Source organism: Rana temporaria, chromosome 4 (genome assembly GCF_905171775.1).
Source record: "Rana temporaria chromosome 4, aRanTem1.1, whole genome shotgun sequence".
Classification (NCBI taxonomy): Eukaryota; Metazoa; Chordata; class Amphibia; order Anura; family Ranidae; genus Rana; species Rana temporaria.
Window position 1 is genome coordinate 18,101,565 of NC_053492.1, and position 14,387 is coordinate 18,115,951.

Sequence of the window (14,387 nt, forward strand, 5' to 3'; positions counted from 1 at the left end):
GCGTAAGTCTCCTACGCCGTCGTATCTTAAAGTGTAATTTTTAGGCTGGCCGCTAGGTGGCGCTTCCGTTGAGTTCGGCGTAGAATATGTAAATGACTAGATACGCCGATTCACGAACGTACGTGCGCCCGTCGCAGTAAAGATGCGCCGTTTCCGTAAGAGATACGCCACGTAAAGATAAAGCTGCCCCTAGGAGGCGTAGTCAATGTTAAGTATGGCCGTCGTTCCCGCATCGAAATTTGAAAGTTTTTAAGTTGTTTGCGTAAGTCGTCCGTGAATGGGGCTGGACGTAATTTACGTTCACGTCGAAACCAATACGTCCTTGAGGCGTACTTTGGAGCAATGCACAGTGGGATATGTACACGGACGGCGCATGCGCCGTTCGTAAAAGACGTCAATCACGTCGGGTCACGAGTAATTAACATAAAACACGCCCCCATCCTCATTTGAATTAGGCGCGCTTACACCGGCCCCATTTACGCTACGCCGCCGTAAGTTAGGAGGCAAGTGCTTTGTGAATACAGTACTTGCCTCTCTGACTTAAGGCGGCGTAGCGTAAATACGATACGCTGCGCCGCCTGAAAGTTACGCGCCCCTACCTGAATCCGGCTAATATAGTACAATGCGAACCTGCACATAGGACCCAAGGTAAGTGAATTCTCTAAAAGACAGAAGGCCAAAAAGCCTAAAAATAAAAATGCAAATGACCGTCAGCACAGCCACCCAACCTGTCTACAATAAACAAATACATAAACAATATAAATACATAATCTGAATAGGAAACATAGAAAGAAGAAGAAATCGTCGATCTGAAATAAAACAATTAAAGGAGTTGTAAAGGAAAACATTTTTTTGCCTAAAATTAACGTCTAGTGTAATAGTGTAATGATTCTGTTAAAAAACGAGTAAATACCTATAAAATTCCTTCATCTATATCACCTCCGGTGTTCTAGTTTCTGTTCTCTCATTCACTTCCTGGTTTGCGGCGCTCGTTCATGTAAGAACTGCATTTCCCAGTATGCATTGCGGCACGCCCAGTAATCCACACCTCCTTGAAGTCTCTAACACGTAGAGAGCGTCCTGCCGCACAGATGTAGTTCCCAGGAGGGGGTGAGCACATTGCTGACCACCGCAGTAAAGCCTCCCATCACGGTGGTCAGTAAAATCAGACAAGCAGGAAGTGAACAGAACAGAGAAGAAATAGAGCAACTTCTGAGCAAAAACGAACAATGAGGAAGTGAAAGAGGATTGTCTGCAGGTAAAGGACGCTTATGTAAAAAAAAAAAAAAAATTTCCTTTACAACCCCTTTAAGCATACCTCCCAACCGTCCCGGATTTTGCTGGAATGTCCCGCGATTCGCGGTAATTCCCACGGTCCCACGAGCAGTACTATTGTCCCTCGATTTCACGCCCCCCGCGAATCACGGTGTCCCGCGGTCCCGTGATTGGCGACAACCCCCCCCCCCCCTCGCTCAACAACTCCGATCCACAGATTCCCCCTCCTCAAAAACGTTGATCTGCGCCCCCCCTTCCACTCAACAACTCCGATTCATAGAATTTCCCCCCCGCTCACCAACTTTGATCCGCGGACCCGGAACCCCCCCCCCCCCTGCTCAACAACTTCATTTGGGGGGGTATGCTCATTTGTCCCTCATTCTGAAGTTGAAAAGTTGGGAGGTATGCTTTAAGGTCGGACTCGACGTTCAACCCCAATGGTACCCCTACTTTGAGTTCATAGACCCAAAATGATTCACGTTGGCTAGGGTGCCTAGCCAATGATTCGCAACCTTCTCGATCGCCCAGAACTGCAACCCTGCGGGCTTACGGTTAAGGACGAGCCTGAAGTGTTTTGATACATTATGTGTAGCAAAAAAATATTGCGCAAACCACAAGTGGTCGTGGATCAGGCTGCCAACATAACAAAGCAGGATACTTCGTGAAAAAACAGTGTAGAAAAAATGTAGCGCCAAAAATTTAAAATGATCATAAATCTCCTGAAAGGATGATGTGAAAGTGCTTATGACAATCAAACGACTGATGACACTAAATGCTCTAGTGACACAAAAATGATATATACAAAACCTGTGAGGTAAGATCAAAACAGATGCCACTCAGTTATAAATACCAATGTGAATGGTGCAAAATAACATGATAAGTGATCTGATCAAATATAAAAATGAGATAGAGCATCTAGTCTCTCATAAACACCCACTGGGTGTTGGATGAAAAAATGCAGGTGCAAAATCCATACAAATGTGAACTAAAAAGTCCTTTGGAAGTACATGTAAGTTTCTTCAGATATTGGGGTGGAGCATGCGATCTTCAACACAGATAACTCTCTTCAAACTTGGACAACAATTATAAAGATGGGTACTCTTACCAGAAAAGGTGGACCCTCAGCCTCACCATACGGTGGGAGGGTCGTCAAGGCTTTAACAGACTACCGTCTGAATCTGGGAGTCTCCCCTTGGGATGATACGATCCAAAGATGACCATACAAAGTCTTGATTGTCCGGAGAGAGTGTTGTAGATGAAAGTCAGCCCGTCAAGGTTGCTCCAAACACCCCGATTGTTATGCAAAAAGAGAACAATATAGAGGTGTAATTTATTTATTTATTTATTTATTTATTTATAAAGTAATTTATTTAAAAACTTTTTCAAAAATTGCACACACAGTGGCAAAAAATAAAATGAAATAAAAATGAAAGTGAAAAGCTAGCAAAGCCACACTTAAGTGAACAGTTGTAAAACAACAGCAAACTAAAAAAAATTCAGTAAAAAAACACAACAAATGAAAAAAGCAGCAAGCGCTCCCACCTTGAAAGGTAAAGGAGAATTTCCAAAAAAGTCAGCCGTAGAGTAAGAGAGCTATCACCCGACCGGTTTCGTCACGAGAGGACTTCAAAACCCCAGTTGAAGTCCTCTCGTGACGAAACCGGTCGGGTGATAAATTACTTTTTACACTATGAGGAGCACCTCTATATTGTTCTCTTTTTGCATAACAATCGGGGTGTTTGGAGCAACCTTGACGGGCTGACTTTCATCTACAACACTCTCTCCGGACAATCAAGACTTTGTATGGTCATCTTTGGATCGTATCATCCCAAGGGGAGACTCCCAGATTCAGACGGTAGTCTGTTAAAGCCTTGACGACCCTCCCACCGTATGGTGAGGCTGAGGGTCCACCTTTTCTGGTAAGAGTACCCATCTTTATAATTGTTGTCCAAGTTTGAAGAGAGTTATCTGTGTTGAAGATCGCATGCTCCACCCCAATATCTGAAGAAACTTACATGTACTTCCAAAGGACTTTTTAGTTCACATTTGTATGGATTTTGCACCTGCATTTTTTCATCCAACACCCAGTGGGTGTTTATGAGAGACTAGATGCTCTATCTCATTTTTATATTTGATCAGATCACTTATCATGTTATTTTGCACCATTCACATTGGTATTTATAACTGAGTGGCATCTGTTTTGATCTTACCTCACAGGTTTTGTATATATAATTTTTGTGTCACTAGAGCATTCAGTGTCCTCAGTCGTTTGATTGTCATAAGCACTTTCACATCATCCTTTCAGGAGATTTATGATCATTTTAAATTTTTGGCGCTACATTTTTTCTACACTGATACATTATGTGTTAGGCCCCGTACTCACGACCAAACATGTCTGCTGAAACTGGTCCGCAGACCAGTTTCAGCAGACATGTTTGGCCGTGTGTAGGCCCGAGCGGACCATTTTCGGGCGGATCGGACAGGTTTCCAGCGGACAACTGTTTCCCGGACTTGTTTTAAAACAGTCCGCTGGAAACCTGTCCGCCCGGACATGTACGGTCGTCTGTACAGACCTACCGTACATGTCCTGCCGCCCGCATCCCTCGCATGCGTCGAATGACTTCGACGCATGCGTGGAAGCATTTTTAAGGCGGCCCGCCCACGTCGCCGCGTCATTGTCGCGGCGACACCGCATCATCGACGCGGCGACACCGCGGACACGCCCCGCGTAATGTTTACGCGCGGGCTTCTGTTCGATGGTGTGTATAGCCATCGAACAGAAGTCCCCGGGCAGTCCCCGGCCAGACATGTCCGATGGAAACGGTCTGCAGACCGTTTTCATCGGACATGTCCTGCCGTGAGTACTCGGCCTAACAAGACCCTTTTTAATGTTGGTGACGTGTTCACCGATCCTCACATGGAGGGGTCTGGACGTCCTCCCAACATACTCAAGTCCACACTCGCATTGTAATGCATAGACCACCCCAGTAGTGTGGCAAGTGATCAGATCCTTCATTTTATAAATAAATATGGAACCACCGGTATGAAACGCCATCATAAGCATATTTGAAGGTAATCTTTGGGACCCCCACATATGTTTGTGCCCTCCTGGGGAGGACTTTTCCCTGAGGCCCTTGTGTCAACCTCCAGACTTGTGCTAGCGCGATAGCTGCTGTACAGTCATTTTTTTTAATCAATAGTGACATGTATTTACAGACGTAAGCATTGCGTACATAAGTGCCAGCAATCAGTGCTCACAAGTGATGCCAGTCAGTGCTGGCTATTAGTGCTGCCCATGAATGCTCATCACTGCTGCCCATGAATGCTCATCACTGCTGCCCATCAATGCCACTCATCAATACCCATCAGTGCCGCCTATCCATGCCGCCTATCTGTGCCCACCAGTGTCGCCTATATGTGCCCAGTGCCACCCATCAGCAGTGCCCATCAGTGCAGCCTATCAGTGCCGCCTCATCAACGCCCATCAGTGAAGGAGAAAAATTACTTATTTGCAAAATTTACTGACAGAAAATAAGAAAAATATTTTTTTTTTTTAAATTTGGTATTTTTTGGGGAAAAAATTAAAAACCTAGGAGTGATTAAATACCACCAAAAGAAAGCTCTTTTTGTGTGAAGAAAATGATAATAATTTTACATGGTTACAGTGTAGCGTTATAGTGCAAATGCGCTGAAACAGAGCAGAAAGCAGAAAATTGGCCTGGGCATGAAGGGGGTAAAAGTGCCCAGTAAGCAAGTGGTTATAGCGTTTGTTACCCTAAAAAAAAAAAATGGAACCTGTTCATTTAAAGCATGTTATACCAAAATGGCCTGGGCAGGAAGGTGGTTTAAGTGCGCTGTATTGAGGTGATTAAACAAATGAATGCACATTTTCCAAAAGTTCCATACTTTTTGCCAGGGGTTGTATTTACTTAGTGCTCATCCCTTATATTTTACCAAAAATCGGGGTAAATTATTGCATTTGTTTCCCCTTTATATTCACTTTAGGCCTCGCCGGACCGTTTTCAGCGGACATGTCCGGCCAGAGATTTCTGTCTGATGGTTGTACACACCATCAGACAGAAATCCCCGCGTGGACGTGGAAGTTCAATGCTTCCACGCATGCGTCGAAGTGATTCGACGCATGCGAGGGATGGTGGCCGCTCGGACATGTACGGTGAGTCTGTACAGACGACCGAACATATCCGACGGACAGGCTTCCAGCGGACATGTTTCTTAGCATGCTAAGAAACATTTGTCCGCCGCAAAACGGTCGGCTGGACAAATGTCCGCTGGAAACCTGTCCGCTCGGCCGTACAGACGACCGAACATGTCTGCTGAAACTGGTCCGCGGACCAGTTTCAGCAGACATGTTCGCTCGTCTGTACGAGGCCTAAGTGTGTTCTTTACTGAAATGTTGTGTTTCCTAGACCTTTACGGTAATATCAAAATTTAAACTAACGCTTTTTTATTCTCTAGGGTGTCTGCTTCCAGAAAATATATTATGTTTTGTGAGTTTATGTAATCTTTGGGCCAAAAATTAGCAAAAACAGCTCTGGCAACAAAAGGGTTAAATTTGATAAAAACAAACAAAAAAAAAAAGGTCACATATTTCCTGTGGAGAGTGGAGCTCCAGTCTGCAGCCAGATACCCGTAGGAAAGTGCAGATGTGACAGGAAACATGTGGCCTTCACTTCTACAAGTTGTGTCTATTTAATGTTTGTGACATTAAAGTTCATGGAGAAAAAAAAAAAAGTGGAGAGGAGGTCACATGTTTCCTGTCAAAAATTGAGCTCCAGTCTGCAGCCAGACCTCGCTCCGAGGACTGGCTCCCTCCGACCCCCTCCCTCCGACTCCCTTCCTCCAACTCCCTCCCTCGGACCCCCTTCCTCCAACTCCCTCCCTCGGACTCCCTCCCTCGGACTCCCTCCCTCCTACTCCCTCCCTCCGACTCCCTCCCTCCGACTCCCTCCCTCTGACCCCCTTCCTCCAACTCCCTCCCTCGGACCTCCTTCCTCCAACTCCCTCCCTCGGACTCCCTCCCTCAGACTCCCTCCCTCCGACTCCCTCCCTCCGACTCCCTCCCTCTGACCCCCTTCCTCCAACTCCCTCCCTCCGACCCCCTCCCTCTGATTCCCTCCCTCAGACTCCCTCCCTCTGACACACATCGACTTAGTTTCGTTTCTCTCTTCTGCAGTCAGCGATGGCGTTCTCTGATGCGAGGAAGGAGCTGGACTGTTCCATCTGTCTGAACATTTATACCAATCCTGTGACACTGAGATGTGGACACAACTTCTGCCAGGACTGTATAGAAGGTGTTCTGGATACACAGGAGGGGTCCGGAGTTTATTGCTGTCCTGAATGCCGAGGAGAGTCCCAGGGGCGGCCTGAACTTATCAGGAACATTACACTGCGCAACATAATAGAGAGATTCCGATCTACGGAGCCAGAGAAGGAGGAGGAGAGCCAGATCCTCTGTACGCAATGTATTCACTCTCCTGTACCCGCTGTTAAATCTTGTCTGATGTGTGAAGCTTCTCTGTGTGACGACCATCTGAGAATCCACAGCAAGTCACCCCAACATGTCCTATCTGACCTCACCACTCCCCAGAAGAACAGGAAATGCTCCGTCCATGAGAAGATCCTGGAGTATTACTGCACCGAGGACTCGGCCTGTCTCTGTGGGTCCTGCAGGCTGCATGGAGACCATCAGGAACACCAGGTGGAGGCTCTGGAGGAGGCCTCTGAGAAGAGGAAGGAGAACCTGACCAATGCTCTGCAGAAGTTGGTGAAAAAGAGAGAGGAGATGGAGGAAAGCATCAAGAATCTGCAGAAGTACAAGAGAAAAGTACAAGACGGTGCAGACAGTGTAACCAAGAGAGTCACCGCCATATTCAGAGACATCAGGAGACAACTGGACATCCTGGAGAGGAGAGTTCTTAATAAGATATCCAGGCAGGTAGAGAAAGTCTCATTCCCAGCCTCTGATTTAATTCAGGAGCTGGAGATAAAGAAGGACGATCTGTCCAGGAAGATTCGTCACATCGAGGAGATATGTAACATGACGGATCCACTGACTTTCCTACAGGAATCAGACACAGGTGACTTGTGTGATACTGAGGATGAGGATGAGGAGGACAAAGAGAGACGTGATAAACTCCTTCATGGTGGGGGGGATGTGGATGTAATCGCAATCTCACACATATTATATACAGGATTATCTGATATAATAACAGGGATTATACCGGTACCTGCAGAAATATTACTGGATTTAGACACGGCAAATAATTATCTAAATATCTCGGATGATAGGAAGACCGCACACATGACAAATAAAAACCTAAATTGGCCTGTTACAGAAAAGAGATTTCAGGACTACCAAGTAGTAAATGGCAGTATTTATAATTATAATCTCCGCGGATATGTTCCACAATACAAGGATGTGATGTCTCCTCAGGTGATGAGCAGTCAGAGTTTCTCCTCAGGGAGACATTACTGGGATGTGGATGTTGGGGGATCGTCACACTGGAGAGTCGGGATGTGTTACCCCAGTATAGAGAGGACAGGAGAAGCGTCAGAGATTGGATGTAATGAGAAGTCCTGGTGTCTGGAGAGGAACGGTGATCTGTTATGGAAACATAACAAACAATCAGATATATTGGCCAACATCCCAATGCACAGAGTCAGGGTGTGTCTGGATTATAAGGCGGGGCGTCTCTCTTTTTATGAGTTGGATATTCCGATCCGACACCTCCACACCTTCACTGCCACCTTCACTGAGCCCCTCCATGCTGCAATATATGTGGGAGAAGGTTGTATAAAAATACGTGAGGGGGGAACGGGACATGTGAAAAGTATTCCCAGATTGACATCACATTGGTGGGACTTTTAATAGCATTAGGCCCCTTCCACACGGGGCTGATCCGCTTGCAGCGGTCCGCCAGCTCAGCGGGAGATCTCTACGTTGATCTCCGCTGAGCCGGCGGATGACAGGTCCCTCTCTGCTCACTGAGCGGGGAGGGGCTTGTCGAGCACTGCTGTCTCCTATGGAGAGATCGGACGAAAACGGGGACAGCATGTCTATTTTTATCAGATCTCATCCGATCCGCCAAGGACAGATGGTGACGTATTGCCATCCCTCTGATTTTAGCGGATCGGATGTCAGCAGACATGTCACCGAGAAGCATGGAGCGGCCGTTCAGGTCCGCCGAAAAAACTGACGGGAAGATGGTTCAGGTGCGAAAGGGGCCTAAAGTAGGAGGCTTGGGCTTCCACTGGATGGTCTATCATTATTACATCCATAAAATTCTTCTATTGACAACCGACAGGTTATTTACAGTAGACTACATTTCCCAGCATGCCTTAGAACATTGATGGCAAATCTTGGCACCCCAGATGTTTTGGAACTACATTTCCCATGATGCTCATGCACTCTGCAATGTAGGTGAGCATCATGGGAAATGTAGTTCCAAAACATCTGGGGTGCCAAGGTTCGCCATCACTGCCTTAGAACACAGCTGCGCACATAGATTGTTTAACCCCTCAATGCCTGAATCTAGCTTTGCAACTTTGGCATGTTGTAGTAAAACTGTACATATCATTGAAAAAAAGTATTTTAAACTATCAGAAAATGATATTTCCCTGCTGGCACAGTTTCCCAAAATATATAGCAGACCCTTAAAGGGGTTGTAAAGGAACTTCCCCCCCCCCCCTAAATAGCTTCCTTTACCTTAGTGCAGTCCTCCTTCACTTACCTCATCCTTCCATTTTGCTTTTAAATGTCCTTATTTCTTCTGAGAAATCCTCACTTCCTGTTCTTCTGTCTGTAACTACACACAGTAATGCAAGGCTTTCTCCCTGGTGTGGAGAAAGCCTCTTGAGGGGGAAGGGGGTGAGCAGGAGGGTCAGGACGCTCTCTACATTGCAGATAGAGAAAGGAGCTGTGTGTTAGTGGGTGTCCTGACCCTCCTGCTCGCCCCCTCCCCCCTTAAGAGGCTTTCTCCACACCAGAAAGAAAGCCTTGCATTACTGTGTGGAGTTACAGACAGACGATGAGGATTTCTCAGAAGAAATAAGGACATTTAACCACTTAAGCCCCGGACCAAAATGCAGGTAAAGGACCAGGCCCCTTTTTGTGATTCGGGACTGCGTCACTTTAACTGACAATTGCGCGGTCGTGCGACGTGGCTCCCAAACAAAATTAGCGTCCTTTTTTTCCCACAAATAGAGCTTTCTTTTAGTGGTATTTGATCACCTCTGCGGTTTTTATTTTTTGTGTTATAAACAAAAATAGAGCGACAATTTAGAAAAAAATGCAATATTTTTTGCTATAATAAATAAAAATATATAAAAAAAAAAAATTTCCTCAGTTTAGGCCGATACGTATTCTTCTACATATTTTTGGTAAAAGAAATCGCAATCAGCGTTTATCGGTTGGTTTGCGCAAAGTGTATAGCGTTTACAAAATAGGGGATAGTTTTATTGCATTTTTATTTTTTTTACTACTAATGGCGGCGATCAGCGTTTTTTTTTCGTGACTGCGACATTATGGCGGACACTTCGCACAATTTTGACAAATTTTTGGGACCATTGTCATTTTCAGAGCAAAAAATGCATTTAAAATGCATTCTTTATTGTGGAAATGACAGTTGCAGTTTGGGAGTTAACCACAAGGGGGCGCTGAAGGGGTTATGTTTCACCTAGTGTGTGTTTACAACAGTAGGGCGGTGTGGCTGTAGGACTGACGTCATCGATTGTGTCTCCCTATAAAGGGGATGACACGATCGATGCAGCCGCCACAGTGAAGCACGGGGAAGCAGTGTTTACACGCGGCTCTCCCCGTTCTTCAGTTCCGGGGACCGATCGTGGGACCCCAGCGGCGATCGGGTCCGCGGGTCTCGCGGTCCCGGAGCTTCGGACCTACGGCTGGGTAGATGTACAGGACATGCCGGTACGTCCATCTGCCCAGCCGTGCCATTCTGCCGACGTATATCGTTGTGCGGCGGTCCTTAAGTGGTTAAAAGTAAAATGGAAGGATGAGGTAAGTGAAGGAGGACTGCACTAAGGTAAAGGAAGCTATTTAGGGAACAAACATTTTTTTCATTTACAACCCCTTTAAGAGATCTTTAGAGAGGTAAAATGAATTTAATTTAAACTGTATCTGTATCACTTTTTGCTGTAGCACATCTTGCAGCAAGAATGAAAAAAAAAATTAGCATAGATTCCCCCAAAATGCATGCCAGAGGCTTTACATCCGGTATTAATTTTAAGGGGGCACCACATTAAAAAGGGAAAACAAAAAAAAATCTGTGGGGTGCCCCTTCAAAAAACATACCAGACCCTTAATCCTAGCATGCTAGCTGGCTGGCCAAGAAAGGTGGGGACAAGTGTGCACCCTTCCTCTCCTGAACCATGCCAGGCCACATGCCCTCAACATGGGTGGGGGTGCCTTGTCAGGGTGGACACCCTTGGCAAAGCACCTTGTCCCTATGTTGATGAGGACAAGGGCCTCTTTCCCACAACCTTGGTCCGGCGGTTGTGGGGGTCTGTGGTTGGGGGTATTATCTAAACCTGAAAGCTCCTCCTAAAAAGAATGTAACCTAGAAAAAAAGACACCCAAACATTTGACAAGTCCTTTATTAATAAAAAATAACATGCTCCTTGTAAATGTATCATAGAGTACTCCTATTCTAATATGTTGTTGTTATAAAGTACTTTTAATGCAGTACAATGATAGAGTACTCCTAGTCTAATGTATTACTGTTATAAAATACTTCTAATGTATTACAATGATAGAGTATAACTAGTCTAATGTATCCGTATGTCTGTTCTAATATAAATATAGTCATTATAATGAATACAAATCTAAAGTGTCTCTCTTCTGAATTATCAATACTATTAAGAATCCCTATTCTAACTTATTGCTATAGTTAAAGTGAATGTAAACCCAATTTTTTTTTTTTTTTTTTTTTTCTGTCACAATGTAGAGTAAACGATTTCCTGTCATCTGTGCCCAGTCTTGCCACAAATAGGTAGATTCAGGTACGTTTGCGTAACTTTGCGGCGGCGTAGCTTAAGGGATTTAAGCTGCGCCGCCGTAAGTTAGCCAGGCAAGTACATGATTCACAATGTACTTTCCTGCTAAGTTACGTCGGCGTAGCCTGAATCGGCGGGCGTAAGGGCACCTAATATAAATGTGTTGGAGGGGGGCGTGTTTTATGTTAATGGCGCTTGACCTCACGTTTTTTACGTGTTTTTTAACTGCGCATGCGCCGGGCGCCTACATTTCCCAGTGTGCATTGCGGCTAAGTACGCCGTACGGGCCTATTGATTTCGACGTGGACGTAAACGACGTAAATCCCGATTCACGGACGACTTACGCAAACAACGTAAAAAAATCGAATTTCGACGCGAGAACGGCGGCCATACTTGACATTACTATTCCACTAGGGCCTAGCTCTAACTTTACGCGGCCTATCTCTTACGCAAACGGCGTAAAAGTACTGCGTCGGCCGGGCGTACGTTCGCGAATCGGCGTATCTCCTCATTTACATATTCTACACCGACCGCAATGGAAGCGCCACCTAGCGGCCATCCAAAATATTGCAATCTAAGGTAGGACGGCGCAAGCCGTCGTATCTTAGATATGTTTAAGCGTATCTCTGTTTGAGCATACGCTTAAACATAAGCCGGCGTAGATTCTGAGTTAGGTCGGCTTATCTACTGATAAGCCGGCCTAACTCTTTCTGAATCTACCTAAAAGAGTTAATCCAGCTCTGAGCAATCCTCTTTCTTCTTTTCTCAGTGAGGCCCCGTACACACGACCGAGTTTATCGGCGGAATTCAGCCAGAAACTCGGTCGGAGCTGGATTCTGCCGAGAAACTCGGTCGTGTGTACACTTTTCAGCGAGGAACCCGTCGAGGAACTCGTCGGGCCGAAAAGAGAACATGTTCTCTATTTCCTCGTTGTTCAATGAGGAAAGTCGGCCCGCCGAGCTCCTCGGCAGCTTCCACACTGAACTCGACGAGGAACTCGATGTGTTTGGCACGTCGAGTTCCTCGGTCGTGTGTACGGGGCCTGAGATAAAACGGACTAACAGAGAAAAACCTTAGTCCGTTCCGCCCCCCCCCCCCTTGCTTTGAATGAAAGATTATTAACATATCTCAAGCACCAGCCTGGAGACAGGCATTATTTTTTAATTCCCACCCCCACTCCTTTTCTGAAGTCATGTGGTTACTTTTCTGGATTTTGACTGGATGTTAGTGATCATAGCAGAATTCATTGTAAGGAATACACAGGACAAAATGTATGCATGTTGACAAAGGGAGTGTAGAGGTGGGCTCTACTGACATCACGACTCCACTCACCGAGCTCTAGGTCATGAAAAACAGACGTTTAAATGTGCCTGTCAATGAACTAGCTATGGGAGGTACTATGGACTAAATCCAGCCTCTGTTCCCGGGTTCCCATGGAATATAGCGCTAGTATTTAAACTGGCAGATGCAGACTAACAAATGACTCCATAGAATAAAAAAAACTCCCATAGCTAGTTAATTGACAGGCACATTTAAACGTCTGTTTTTCGTGACCTAGCACGCTTCCTGAAGACGTGCAATACGAAACAGCTGTCGAGGCGTCACTAGGTCACGCACCTTACGTAACCTCGGTCCCACTGGCTCTCCGCTATCACACGTGGAACGCACGCCAGGATACCTCTACTCTGGGCTTCATTGCCATTCACGAGATCGCCATTCAGCCTCAGTGCCGGTGTCTTGTCGAGCTGGTTCCTCCATCGATATTGTTCCTGCCTCGATTGCGCAGGCGCAGTAGGAGGCCACAGAAATCTCAGAGCCTCAACAGCTGATTGTCAGCTTAGACGAGCTCGCTCCCGCTGCCTGAAGCCTGCTTATACACGGCGCTCTATAGTACACGCCGCTCTACACAGCAAAGGGCGGATGTGATATTAACCACTTCCGGACCGCCTCCTGCACATATACGTCGGCAGAATGGCACGGCTGGGCACAAGCACGTATATATACGTCCTGTACTTGTACCCAGCCGTGGGTCGCGGGCGCGCTCCCGCGACCCGGTCCGAAGCACCGGGACCGCGGGTCCCGCGGACCCGATCGCCGCTCGAGTGCGGCGATCGCTCCCCGGAGCTGAAGAACGGGGAGAGCCGTATGTAAACACGGCTTCCCCTTGCTTCACTGTGGCGGCGTATCGATCGCGTCATCCCCTTTATAGGGGAGACACGATCGATGACGTCACACCTACAGCCACACCCCCCTACAGTTGTAAACACTCACAAAGTGAACCCTAACTCCTACAGCGCCCCCTGCGGTTAACTCCCAAACTGCAACTGTCATTTTCACAATAAACAATGCAATTTAAATGCATTTTTTGCTGTGAAAATGACAATGATCCCAAAAATGTGTCAAAATTGTCCGAAGTGTCCGCCATAATGTCGCAGTCACGAAAAAAATCGCTGATCGCCGCCATTAGTAGTAAAAAAAATAAAAAAAATAAAAATGCAATAAAACTATCCCCTATTTTGTAAACGCTATAAATTTTGCGCAAACCAACCGATAAACGATTATTGCGATTTTTTTTTACCAAAAATAGGTAGAAGAATACGTATCGGCCTAAACTGAGGAAAAAAAAAAAATTATATATGTTTTTGGGGGATATTTATTATAGCAAAAAGTAAAAAATATTTAATTTTTTTCAAAATTGTCGCTCTATTTTTGTTTATAGCGCAAAAACTAAAAACCGCAGATGTGATCAAATACCACCAAAAGAAAGCTCTATTTGTGGGGAAAAAAGGACGCCAATTTTGTTTGGAAGCCACGTCGCACGACCGCGCAATTGTCTGTTAAAGCGACGCAGTCCCGAACTGTAAAAACCCCTTGGGTCTTTAGCCAGCATATTGGTCCGGGCTTAAGTGGTTAAACAGGATTACACTATTTGCTGTTAACCTTCCTTTGCATATCCCGATCTGAGCCTATTAGTGAGGCAGGAAGCAAATAGAGTATTAGGGCCAGATTCACGTAGAAGTGCGGCGGCGTAACGTATCGTAGATACGTTACACCGCCGCAAGTTTTCATCGCAAGTGCCT

General features: G+C 45.9%; 1 protein-coding gene across 1 annotated transcript; it reads left to right on the forward strand.

The window, feature by feature from the left end:
* The first annotated feature begins 6,475 nt into the window (after positions 1–6,475).
* LOC120935566 (E3 ubiquitin/ISG15 ligase TRIM25-like) lies at positions 6,476–10,474 on the forward strand. The gene is made up of 4 exons (XM_040347615.1): positions 6,476–6,843; positions 6,967–7,373; positions 7,488–7,960; positions 10,454–10,474. Exons 1-4 carry the CDS (start codon positions 6,476–6,478, stop codon positions 10,472–10,474), a joined length of 1,269 nt encoding a protein of 422 aa, XP_040203549.1.
* The last annotated feature ends 3,913 nt before the right edge of the window (positions 10,475–14,387 follow it).